We start from the raw sequence: 13,025 nt of genomic DNA, 5'->3' as shown, positions 1-13,025 counted from the left end.
CCCGCCCCTTTGTGCTTCCTGGTCTGCTGTGATGTAAGCTGTTTCTACCGCACCCTCCAGCCACCAAGAACTCCACCCTGCCTTCCTCACTGTGATGGACTGCCATCCCTCTGACACCAGGACCCCAAATAAATCTTTCTTCTCCTGAGTTGTCAGGTATTTCAATGGCAGGATAGCAGAGGTCACTAATGTAAAGATCCAGTGAGGCGGGAATAGGGCAACATGTAAGAAGACCTGTGGAGACTGTGACATGCAGAACTCCGCATCTGTGTGGCCCCTGGGGATGGATGGAGAGGTGCCAGGCATCCTTTCTATGGAGCAAGAGAAAAAGCAGACATGGGACTCCCACTGTGAGAGAAGAACATCAGTGTTAACCCTGAAAGCATTTGGGTGGGGACCCCAGAGTCCACCCATGGCCAGGCAAGCTTCATCCTCCCTCACTGAGGCCACTCTGCAATCAAGCAGGGTCTACCAGCCACAGGAGGATCACCGGCCACCCCACCAAGTCCTTGGCTGGGAGGTACCTTAAGGCCTGCTTCTAGAAGGTAGATGACAGCTCCTTCCAGGCAACTCTCCCTCAGAGGACTTGTGGGAACTGAGTGGTTCATACTCTCTGTGGAGTAGAGGTGGGCAGAAGGGGCAGGTTCCCAATACCCCACAGAGTGCCTACTAGCGGGAATTCTACTAGCAGGTAGAATTCCAATAAAGTCCTGAAAATGAGGGGTCTTTCCTCATTACAGTGTTAAGGTAGGAGTTAGGCCCCCCACAAACTGTCCTCTGTAATCACAAAGCCTGGGAGGATAGACTGCCAGCAAAGGACAGGCAGAGTGGCCCTATGGTGAAGAGGTCAGTATTCAGCAGCCTGGGATCTAGTCTCAGCTGCTCCCCTTAGGACTTTGTGGCCTCTCTACCTGTGAGCCAGGTTTGTTGCAAGACCAGAGAGAAACAATGACCGTCTAGTGCCAGCAGCTCTAGCTTCTGTGGACCAATGAGTGATATGGAGAAAAGGATGCCCCGCCCCCACACCTGGGCAGGGTGGGCGGAGCTTGTGGGGCTCTGGGGAGGGCTCATCTTCCTAGGAGAGTTGCTATAGAAGCAACTCTAGGAGAGGCCTGGGGGAGCAAGGACCCAGTCTGTTGAAAAGAGTTTGGGGTGGCCACAGGAGGGAGGAGGGTACATCATGGACATCAATAGAGGGAGAGTGAAGAGAGGATTAAACCCAAGTGTTCCCACGAGGAGGAGGAAAAGCAGAGATTGGGAAGGAACAGTCCTGATAGGAAGATGCTCGAGAACATTCTGTCACAGCAGCCAGAGCTCTCTCCCACCTTGTCCTTAATCCAGCCCAAGACTACGTTCGTCCCCATGAAGGTCGGGAACACAGTGCCAAAGTTAATGGAGTAGATAGTGTCTACTGAACAGACAGAAATCAGGCCTGTGACCCAGCTGCAGAAACTGGCTCTGTGATCTCCCATCTCTGGCTCTAAGCATAGCTTTTTCTTATCTTGGGTCTCAGTTTCCCCATATAGAGTAGCTGCAGGTACACTACCCCCAAGAGCCTACTCTCCCACCTGAATTGGTTGTCTGATGTCCCCAGGGCTATCTACCAGGTGGCTGCTTGCCACTGTTGAGGAACCCTGTGCCTTTCCTGTTACCGTGGGAAAGCAGGAGTGGGCATGGATGTTGTCTGTATACCCCCTCTCCTCTCCTCTCAAGAGTCTATAGACTGCACCTGTGAGCGCTCGTTCTCAATATGAGAAAATTAGTGTCAGTTGATTGACAGTTGAGATTCTAGATCCTCCCCTAGGCCCAGCCCCGTCCTTTTCCTCCTCACCTTCCACGGACACCCACCCGAGGCAGGCCCAGCTGTCACCATGTGGATAGGACCTTTGGAACTTACAGACCCATTTTCAAACCCCAGCCCCACCTCTGCCTGGCTATGTGGCATCTGGGAAGTTTGCTCCATCTCTGATTTTGTTTTAACAAAAACCTGGGGTAATATTCCTCACCTGGGAGGATAGATTTCTGGGGGCATGACAGGCACACACTGCTCTGCACTGGCATCGGACCTGAGATCAATACTCAGGAAAACCCCGTTTCTGCTTCCTTCCAAAGGACTGGCTAGAGCATTGGCAGCTGCTCCTGCTTGGAGAATGGGAGGAGAATGAAAATGTCCTCTGCTCCAGCAGTGGCCATCTCCAGCTGGGTGCTCTAAGAGTGGCCCCATCCCCAAACACACCCTACATCCTGAAAGTTCCGAGGCCTGGCCACAGCAGACTCTTCTGGTGCCCACAGTCTGAGGGCTGGGTGGGGGCGGGGAGCAGGTGCTCTGGGCCCCCAAGATGTGCCAGCAGCTGAGTACAACGCTGACCAAGTGCCTCCTCTCAGGGTCAGTCTAGCACATCATGTAGCAGAGCATCTTTCCAACCCCAATTTGTGGACTCCATTAAGATGTGCACCCTTGATAAGGGCCCAGGTTTCACTACAGTGTGTTCTTATAAATTACCTAATTTGATCTCCATAAATGCCCCCCTCAACAAGGATGGAACAGGCATGAGGCTTCATAAACTCGGGGTAGTGAGAAGAACCTTCTAGCCAGCACCAGAATCAGGACCTGCAGGGAGGTGGTCTTGAGCTGCTGCTGCTCATCCCTGTGCTGGGACCCAGTACCAAGGCCACATGAAAGTCCTGTTCACTGGTGTCTACAAGACCCTCTGTGCCTCCTTCTCCATGCTAGAGACAGCTGTGGGCCGAGGACACCTCTGTCATCAAGAGACCGTTGGACCAGGCCTGCCCTCTCCAGACCTTGGAAGGTGGTCCCCTCCTGGGCTCCTGGATTAATAGCCATATTCATAAGACATGCTTCTGACAGCTGCAGGGCTTGGGGCTCTGCGAGCCCAGGTGACTTGCCAAGCCCCACTGTGTGGACAGTGGAGGCCCTTTTCAAGGCTGTCGTGGACAACAGCGACTTGATTCTGCCCGGGAGAGCCTCTGACAGTCTGCCTTTGTGGTCCTGGCTCCAGCTGACTTCTGTTTAGTTTGCCGCCAGCCAAGGGACTTCCAAAGCAAGGCCTGCTTCTTCTCTCCTATGTCCCTCCTCTCTCCTTGCAGTTGTGTCTGGTCATGTTTCCCAACCTCATGGGTGGGAGTGATTCTTCTGCCTCTGTCTCAGCCTCCTTAGTGGACACTTGTATTTCCTTTCATCTGGGGACATAAAAGTGTCACCAGGGCTTGCTTTATTGAATACGTATTTGTGGCTCACAGTCCAACAGTGGCAGAGAAATGCCTTAGGAGGCTGGGGCATATCCTAGGGCCCAAGTTTCCCCATCTGTATAGATGGGGGAGCTGGATGGACCTAATCCAGACAGCCTGTGCTCCCAGGAAGCAGTGTGGTTTGGGGTAGAGTCCAGGGCGAGGCTCCACCCTCACTCTGCCCTGCCCGCTGTGTGCTATTTGGCCTTGATCTCCTCCCCTCTCCTCCCTGGGCTTCTCCGCTGCATTTCAGAAGATAGCAAAGATTCCCTTGCCCTGCTAAGGTGGCAGCGGAGAAACCATGTTGCAAAGTTCAGGCATGTGCAGCACTTCATCCCTGACCCGGATTCTCGGGCCTGTGGGAAGGATGGAGAGCTGGACCTGAGCTGGAGAACGGTGGGGCGAAGAGGCCCTTAGCAGGGACATGGACTCTCATTTCTCCCACAAGCGCTGCTGGACCGCAGGCTGGACAGGATTTTCAGGAGGGTCTCCCGGGCTCACTCCCAGGATTCCCAAGAATGTCCAACTCTCAACCCCAGTCTGGTGTTCCTGGGGACTCCTCCTGTTGGGAGCAGCCCAGCCAGGCTAGTCCTGCAGCCTGTCAGCAGCGGGTGTCCCCTTGCTCAAGGGACAGGGCAGCCCAGATTTGAGAGCTCATCGCTGCTTGCAGAGGAGCCCTGGAGGCTGAGGGTGGACTTGAGGCCTTCCCTGGGCCCCCCCCCCCAGCTCCTCCCCACTGTTCTGAACCTCTGTGCTTCTCTGCCCTCTCCCTTTTGCCTGTTCCCCACTCAGTGCACACTGACACCCCCTCTTGGAGCTTGCTGAGTATCGTCATGGCAACCCTCTAGCCAAATTATCGAAGCACTTTTTATGCTCCCAATTGTTCCAGATAAGTGCTAATTCTGAGCAAAGAGAGAAGCCGTTGGTAGGATGCTGAGGTCCTGGGCTTTGTGCCAAGGGCCTGCTGCAGGGTGGAGTGAGCAGCGGTGGGAGAGGGGGGTGTGACCAGGGGAGGCACAGCCATCCCAAACAGCCTGTCTGCGCCTTGTCTGCTCCCTTCCCCTCCTCTTATGTCCCATTCATATTATACAGACAAACACAAACACATGCATGTGCACACACACACACAAGTACATATACACGGAGACACACAAATACATATATACATAGAGACACACACAAGCCCATATACACATAGGCACCTAGACACACACACACACACACACACACACACACACACACACACACACACACACAGTGGCTGGGTTAGAAAAATCCCAAAGGACACTGACCCATACAACCCATCTGAAATACCACCTCTCACTGAGTACCTAGGTCCCTGAGACCCGTTCTGGGAAGATATCAGGGTAAGTTGTGGGGGAATATAGCAGCTTACCAAGGCTATGGCTCACAGCAGGTCTGTGCCAGAGTAGTTCAGGAGCCACTGGGAGGGACCTGACTCTCATACTCGAACCTGCAGAAAGCAGAGGAGGGACCAGGAGCTGTCACCCTGACCCTCCTCCGGCTGCGATGTGTCCTTCAGGACCTGGAAAGCTTTGGGTTCCTGAGATCCCTCACCTCCTGCTCTCTACCACCCCCGGGCAGCATGCTAGGGCCTCCTTGGAAGCAGAGAGACGAGCATAGATGGAGCACTGATGCCAGCTTTTGAAAGCTTGGCTCTGCCCGAAAGCCACGTGAGGGTGGGGACAGTGGAGGACATGGCGACAGGAGCTTCTCCCTGTGTGCTGCCGACTTCTACCTCCATCTGCTCTCTGTAGATGGACGGGGCCTTCTCCCTCAGCCGCAGCCTGGCCTGTTGGCCACTCTGGCCTGAGAGAAAGCACGTGCTTCTGGCGAATGGCTTCTCCTTATCGCTGTACCCGCCCTCAAAGATTCCAAACCTAGGGGGGATCAGAGAATCCAGGAGTGGCTGCTTCACCTCGTAGATGGGACACTGCAGCTTACAGACAGGTGCTAAGAAGTACAACAGGTTCGGCGCCACAGCCCAGACGTCTGACTTCTGGTCTGGTGTTGTTTCTGTCAGCAGAGGACAGCGGGATAGGATGGACTGGGGCAAACTGAACATGTTCCTGAGTCAGGCCGACCTATCTGGCTTTGCGTTCCTGCTCCAGGACTCGGGTGGCCCTGGCAACATACCAAGCTCCCCTGGTCCCGCTTGTAAAGCAGGTATGGTGCTAGGAGCCTCAGAGGAGTCCAGAGGGTGATTTAGGTGAGGTGATGCTCTGAACACAGCTGGCCCAGAGTCTGCACATGGTAAATGCCCAACTGAGCACATTGCTATGACCCTCTGCATGCCCAGGGCTGTAGCCCTGACAAGATGACTATCCTGCATCCTCTTTAATGGCTACCCTCCCACCCCAGAGTATCCAAGCAAGGCCATGTGTAAAATTGAACAATGTCCCCTACCAAAGCTCCCAGCACCCACAAACTCAGCCCAGTGGGCAGCAGGAATCCAGTGCTTGAGCAGCTCCAGTATTCAGCCTTCACCCCCAGGTTTGCCGGCCCCGCCATGCTCATGACAGAACAGAAGGTCTTGCTGGATATGGGGGCACATCCCTGTGATTCTAGCACTTGAGAATCAGAGGCTGGAGGATCAGGACGTCAAGGTCATCCTTGGCTGCAGCAGGCTCTGAGCCAGTCTAGGCTGCATGAGATCCTGTATCGAAAAACCAGAATGGTCTGGAGAGAGAGCTCAGCCAGTGAAGTGCTGGCCACACAAGATGAGAAGCTGAGGTTGGTCCTTAACATTCATGTAAAAAAAAAAAATCCTGGGCACGGAGGTACCTGGTGTAATTCCAGGGCAGGGCAGGTGGAGAAAAAAAGATCCCTGGGGCTTTCTGAGCAGTCAGCCTGAGAAAACGCCAGGTCCCAGTAAGAGACCTTGTCTCAAAACTAAGTGGAAGGCTGGAGAAATGGCTTGGCAGTTAAGGTGGCTGCTCTCCCAGAGGTCCTGAGTTCAATTCCCAGCAACCACATGGTGGCTCACAACTGTCCCTAATGAGATCTGGGTTCCTCTTCTGGCCTGCAGGCATACATGCAGACAGAACATTGTATAGTGTGGGATACATTAAATAAAGGGTTAATGTCCCCAGAGTCCCTTGGGCCCTCCTTTGGGCATGGGCAGCAGCACTCAATGTACAGTCCAACACCAGGATTCCACCTAGAAACCTGACTTCAACTCACCATGGCTTATGACTTCTAAGCTGTGAGTCAGGCAGAGAGATACAGACACTGAACACTGAGTCCTAGATGTCTTGTGGAGTTGGGGGTTCCCATATCCCTGACATATCTTCCACCAAGTTGGGGAGCTGGGAAGACTCAAACATGAGATCATAAGGGCAAAGAGGGCTTTAGCTTCATGCTAACCCGTGCTGGGCTCTCTGAGAAGCTGACCACACTTAGGCCATTGGCCCCCAGACTTTACTCAGACTTTCCAGGTGAGAAGCCAAGAATCAGGGTGACCAGCTCCAGGTCACAGAACAAGTCTGTGGCATAGCAGGATCTGGAATAAAGCTTCGTGACCTTCAAAGCTGACTGTAGCCCTTGGCTGGATCTTGTGGGTGGGGCAGAGGTGCGGAAAGGCCGCCTATGGGGAGGCTGGTTCTCATGCCATCCAGAGGTGGAGGTAGTTGTGGATGAGTTGGGGTAGTGCAGGACAGAGGAGCAGGCAGTGTGGGAGCTCGGATGGCTGCTTACCTTGCTGTTGCTGTTTGGTTAGAGGTGTGCTGGAGCTCAGTCACTCCAGCATGCTGGGCAAAACCTGCCACTGAGCCACGCTCCAGCCCTCGTTTTTTTGAGGGAAAATTCCATCTCTCCACCCTCTCTGTTATTCCTAGAGGCTTATTTGAGCAGTCCCGCAGGCAAGGAGGATGACCTCGTGGCTAATTCGGGCCGCTTACAGTGAAGCACAAATCTCTCCCCCCCCTATTTCACTGCCCTGCGCCAGGCTCAGGAAATCCCCATCTGAGGGTAAAGGGGGGCAGTCCAGGGCAGCTGCCCCTGACTGGGAACTTGGAGCCAGGAGAGCTTCCTGTTAGAAAGGAAGGCTTGGCAGAGACAGTGTGGCCTGCTGGGAGCTGCAGGAAATGGTGAGCATGGTGTTGTCCATTGAAAAAAAAAAAAAAAAAAAAAAAGACCTATGTGCCCTTGTGTGTGCCAGCTCCAACCCGGGTGCTAGAGAAAGGCAGTGACCAGCGCTGAAAGTCCAGTGAGAAAGAGAAGCATCGCAGACAACACACGGGAAGAGTTCCAAGGTGGAGATGGGTCCGTTGTAAAGTAAAAGGGGGTGGGGAGACTGAAGGGCTGCCTTGAGGAAGGTGGGCAGGGCAGGCTTGCTTCACACTGTGGAGGTGGCACTGGAGCTCTGAGTAGACCACCAGGTGGCTTGGCTAAGGCCACACAGTGGGTTCTGGTGGGGTCAGGCTAGGATGGGCCTCTGGACTCTCATCCTGTGAGAACCCTTCTCTTAGATTCTGACATTTGCTCTTGGTCTCTCTCATTGGCCTGGAGCTCATCGGTAGCCTAGACTGGTTACTCGGGAGCCATCCACTTCTTTTGTTTTAGTTTATTTTTTAAACAGGATCTCTCGTTGACCTGACAGTCCCCTAGGGCTGACTGGCCAGGGAGCCCTAGGCACCTGCCTGTCTCTGCCTCCCTAGTCCCGAGATGACAAGCATATGCTACCACATCCAGCCTTTTGACATGAGTTCTGTGGATCCAACTCAGAGCTTCATGCTTGCCTGACCCACCCGTCACCCCAACCTTTTTCCTAGTAGACCTGTCCGGGCCCTTTGGCTGAAAAGTGGGTCTTTTCCCACACCTCCAGTGTTGATGGCCTTGATGAATCCCAAAACCTCCACCCCAACCCCACAGGCCTCTCCTAAGCTCCATCCCTGCTTGACATCTCCACTTGGACATTTCACGACTCCCTTAGCACAATGTCATGTCAATGTAAAGACTCCAAGTTAGAAAAGCTTTAAAATGTGCAGTTATTTCCTTATAGCTCTGAGAAGAGTTCGAGCTTGTAGTTAGCTCAGCTCCATGTGACCTTTGAGGGACCCAGATTAATGGTGGTTGCCATAGTCTCTTTATTGCTGTTCGGAGGGTGGGGGGAGACAGAGAGACAGAGCGAGAGAGAGAGAGAGAGAGAGAGAGAGAGAGACAGAGACAGAGACAGAGACAGAGACAGAGACAGAGACAGATAGAGAGATCACAGAAGGTATTTCCTCTTAGATAGATGAGGTAGAAGTGACATACTGTTACTGCCCACATTCTACAAATGGCAGCTCAGCTGAATGACCCCCTGCTATCGGGGACATTGAGGAATGTGACCTAGCTGTGTGGATAGCTAGAGGGCTCTGCCCAAGCCTACTCTCTGAAATCATTGGAGGAAGCTCTGTGTGGATGACCTCACTGACCTCTGTATCGCTGACCATTGGCCAAACTGGCAGTGGATTGCCGTGCACTCTCCATACAGAATGATCCATCCTGGGCTCCTATAGACCAGCCTTGCAACTCTGTTGGTGATACTCCTCCCGAACCTTAGCTGGCTTCAGGGTTATCTGGTTCTAGAAAGTTTCGTGTGACCATTAACCACACCCAGTTACTGACAGTTACAGACTTTCTGACCCAAACCATCACTTTTCACTATTTTACAATAAAAGTCACCCCCTGGACATCTGAAATGACAGGCTTGGATGACACCTTTAATGTAATACTTGGCCCCAGAGGCAGTTTTGAAACCTTAATCTTTGGCATAACAGGCAGGCTGTAAGAGGTTCTGGGCCATGGCCTAATCACCACCCCTTTGGATATCTAAGTAGCTTTTCCAACCCCAAGGCCATCAGTTTTCTGGACTCTATTTCTGCCTGTCTCTTTTTGCAAGCCGGCCAATCTCTTTCTTGTAATATCTTGCTAAAAGCAGCACCAGGCAGCCAACATACGCAAATGACTTTTTGTGTGTGCGCTTTTCTCAGCCATCTTTCTAGAACTGCATAGGCACAGTAGGCATTTGGCCTGACTTCCAAATTACCACACGTGATGTCAGTGATAAGCACTGCACTCCATCGTAACAGAGGTCCCCAGCTTTCTGCTCCCCAGTAGCTGCTTAAGCTAGTACTCTGATTTGAACGGATCCATCTGGGACAGCTTTCCCTTCCTGGTACCCACACTGATATTTGAGCATTGCTAGATGGCTGTTAAAAGCAATGCAAAGCACAGCGGCCTCAAGTTTTAAGATTATGCAAACTGATTTTCTTCTTTTCACCTGATCTAATTCTTATCTAATCTAATATAATTTCAAGTCTCACCTAGACAGAAAATGAGTTTTGATGGACAGCTGGCAGAATCTACCATGGCACTCCCCTTCCCCTGATCGTCAACAGTAAGCACCCTTGGACACTTGCTGGAGCCAAATGCTTAGAAGTTAGCCTGGATCCCTGAGGCCTGCCCCATACCCTGTCCCCAGACAAACACACATCAAAACATTTTCCTACATCTCTATGGCCTCGGCCCTGATGCAAGGCTTTAGTGGCCTGAACGAGGTCATGTGGCAGTCATCTAGGTGGCTTCCCTGGTGCCCACACTTCTCACTCACAGTAGCCACAGTGAGTTTTGAAAAACATCAATCAGAGGAAATCCCCGTCAATACCTTACCGATGCCCTCATGATGAAATTCCATTCTATGGCACGGCCTCAAGACCTTAAGAAACGGTCCCCACTTCTCGTCCTCCTCTCCTACGCGGTCACACAGGCTGCCCCGTGGTCACTGTACTCACTGATCCTACTGCTGCCTTAGTGCCTTGTGACAAAGGTCCTGACACTCACTCACTTTCTTCCTGCCTTGGCATCCCCCCACCCCCGCGCCCCCCCAGTGTGGTGGGTAACAGTAAGGGCTTTCGAGCCAGGGCACCTGGATCTCACCTCTGCCGCTGACCAGCTACAGGACAAGTCGCTCAGCTCTCCTGTGCCTCTGTTTCCCTCGGGTATGCCCAGCGGGGCGGGGCTCTGGCTCCCCAAGGTTGCTGAGAGGATAGCACGAGTTGATGCGTAACCCGACTTGCCCCGGTGCATTTGGAGCGCTTAGCAGTGCTGTCATTGTCTATCAGGTGCCGGCGAAGTGCCACGCCCCTGGAGAAGCCTCTCCCGGTAACAGCTCTGCCCACCTCTCCCTCTGCATTTCCATCAAGCCACCTGTTCTTGTTGATATTTTTATGTCCCACCCCCCAATTAGAATGAACTTTTATGATGGAAGCTATGGGCTCCTTTTTCTCTCTCTCCCTCTCTTGACAAGTTCTCATGTAGCCCAGGCTGGCTTTGAACTCCAGATCCTCTGTCCTCCATCTCCCAAGGGCTGAGATTACAGGTGTTTGCCAATACCCTGTACTCAGGACTCTTTCACCAGGGCTCCCATTTAGTTCTCAAGCTCCCACACAAATTCCTAATAGGCCTCTGGTGAGTGGGTATATATGGAGGTCAAACCCCACTGATAGCCTCCATTGCTAGAGGCCATGAGCATCCAGGTTAAGGCAGGACTCACAGAGTTACCTCCTGGGACCCTGGGACATGAGCAAGGGCTGTGAACCTTCTTGCCAAGGTCTTGGGTCACTCACTGGTGGGATTTGTCTTGAGAATGCTACCCTTAGTGTTGGGTTCTGGAGTCCACCCCGCCTGTTTCCATCAGTTTCTAGTGGAGTAGTTAATTATTTCTTCCGCGCCTCCGTTTTCTCATGTGAAATTGAAGGAATACTAATTATCCCACCCGGCTGTTAGGAGGATGAACAAGATAATGTATGTACAGGGAGCTCTCTGGCTGGCTCTGATAGAGTGCTCCAGATGGGAGCTATTATTATTGTTGTTAGTGCCCTATCCAAGTGCCACTCTGCGGTTCATGAATGGGGGTGCCAGAGGGACTTGGGGTGGGGAGAGTGAGGAGATAAGCATGTAGGGAAGGAAGAACTGGGATGGAATAATGGGGTGTGTTTGTATTCGTGCGTAAGCGTGTGTGTGTGTGTGTGTGTGTGTGTGTGTGTGTGTGTGTGTGTGTGTACCGTAAGGCGCCTGGGGAGGGATGGCTTCAGAAATCCGCCCATTTCTCTGAGCTCAGGGTCCGGGGAGCTGGGCGCCCTGGCTGTGGAGACCCACAGGAGAGCCAGCAGCCACCCTGTGGTCAGTGCGCCTGGCGCGGTACCTGGCAGAAGAGCCTGCGCCGCCCTGGAATGACTGGAGCTGGGGACGGGGGAAGCGACCTGAAACCCCGGCCACTCAGATCGGTGCAGACTTGGGGCTGAGGGTGTCCCAGGACCGACATTGGTGGCCCGGTTCTCTGGGTCCGGGTAGCAGGGTCCTGGAGCAGCGGGTACTTTCGCTGGATGGACCGCGGCAGGCGGGGCGCGCCTTCCGGATCGTGGCTGGCGGGGCCTGGCGGGCGGGGCCGGGGAAGGGGCCGTTACTTTCCCAGAGTGGCGGGGAGGGCGACGTCAGGCGGAAGGGCGCGGGGCGCGCACGCTTTAAATGGCATTCGCTGTCATCCGAGCTTGCAGTCGTGTGGGCAGAGGCGGGCTATATAAGCAGCGAGGCGGGCTGCCGCGGGGCACACGGCGACAGCGACAGCGGCGGCAGGGAGCCTCTCAGAGCGCCGCGGAGCAGCGCAGCACAGCCCCGCGCCCCTCGACGGGCCCGCCCGCCCGCCATCCCTCCCCAGCAGCGCCGGCTCGGGCCAACGAGGCCCGCCGCCACCCCGCAGCAGATTTGGATCCCCCGCCCGGAGAGCCTCAGGCTGCCGCCTCCCGGGGGACCCCGGAGCCGCGGCCGCCCCCGGAGAGCCCGGGCGCACCGCCGCCCCCCGGCCCCGCAGCCACCGACGGCGCCATGGCGGCCGCCAAGCCCGGCGAGCTCATGGGCATCTGCTCCAGTTACCAGGCGGTGATGCCGCACTTCGTGTGCCTGGCCGACGAGTTCCCGCAGCCGGTGCGGCCCGCCAAGCTGCCCAAGGGCAAGGGCCGGCTGCGGCGGCCGCGCCAGTCCCGCTTCAAGACGCAGCCGGTGACCTTCGACGAGATCCAGGAGGTGGAGGAGGAGGGGGTGTCCCCGATGGAGGAGGAGAAGGCCAAGAAGTCGTTCCTGCAGAGCTTGGAGTGCCTGCGCCGCAGCACGCAGAGCCTGTCGCTGCAGAGGGAGCCGCTCGGCAGCTGCAAACTGAGGAACAGCCTGGACTCCAGCGACTCCGACTCGGCCCTGTGAGGCAACAGCCAGCTTGGGGACTCGCTCCGCTGCCACGCGCCGGGAAGCCGCGGGCGCACCCGGAGGGGACCCGTGCCCCCAGGCGGCCCCGACCATTGGGGATCGGCACCCCTCGCTCGCTCTGACTCTTGCCGGGCCGCGGACACGCCGGCTCCCTGGAGCCAGTTCGGGGACGCCAGGGAGGGGAGCCGCTTTCTTTGCCCTTGTAAATGTTTATTTTTTAACTCTTTCCCAGTACGAACTGTGAGTGTGCGCGGGAGGCGGCCCGCGCTGAGTCGGCGCGCCGCGGCCGGGGGTCGCCGCTGCAAGGCCTTTTGGTTTGCAACTCCGATTTTGCACACCGCTCCACTGTGCCCCACCCCCAGCGCACACCCGTTCACACTCACGCCGACACTCTCGCTGAACACTTTTATAATTGTTGGGCTGGCCGAGGGGACTTGGGGCGCAGCGCGCCTGCTGCTGCAGCCGGAGGATTGATATTTATTTTTGCATTGCAATAGCTGAAGGCGTTTTAT

General features: G+C 54.9%; 1 protein-coding gene across 1 annotated transcript; it reads left to right on the top strand.

Moving 5' to 3' along the window:
- Positions 1-11,768: 11,768 nt before the first annotated feature.
- Positions 11,769-12,656, top strand: C4H11orf96 (chromosome 4 C11orf96 homolog). The gene has a single exon (XM_006982484.4). It carries the CDS (start codon positions 11,782-11,784, stop codon positions 12,508-12,510), a length of 729 nt encoding a protein of 242 aa, XP_006982546.3. The 5' UTR covers positions 11,769-11,781; the 3' UTR covers positions 12,511-12,656.
- The last annotated feature ends 369 nt before the right edge of the window (positions 12,657-13,025 follow it).

The sequence above is a fragment of the Peromyscus maniculatus genome, chromosome 4 (assembly GCF_049852395.1).
Source record: "Peromyscus maniculatus bairdii isolate BWxNUB_F1_BW_parent chromosome 4, HU_Pman_BW_mat_3.1, whole genome shotgun sequence".
Lineage (NCBI taxonomy): Eukaryota > Metazoa > Chordata > Mammalia > Rodentia > Cricetidae > Peromyscus > Peromyscus maniculatus.
The sequence above is the reverse complement of the archived record's forward strand: the minus strand, read 5'-3'. Positions and strand labels throughout refer to the sequence as shown.

Excerpts from the sequence above, each read along its gene's own strand:
- C4H11orf96 (XM_006982484.4), top strand. The coding sequence starts at position 11,782 with ATGGCATTCGCTGTCATCCGAGCTTGCAGTCGTGTGGGCAGAGGCGGG.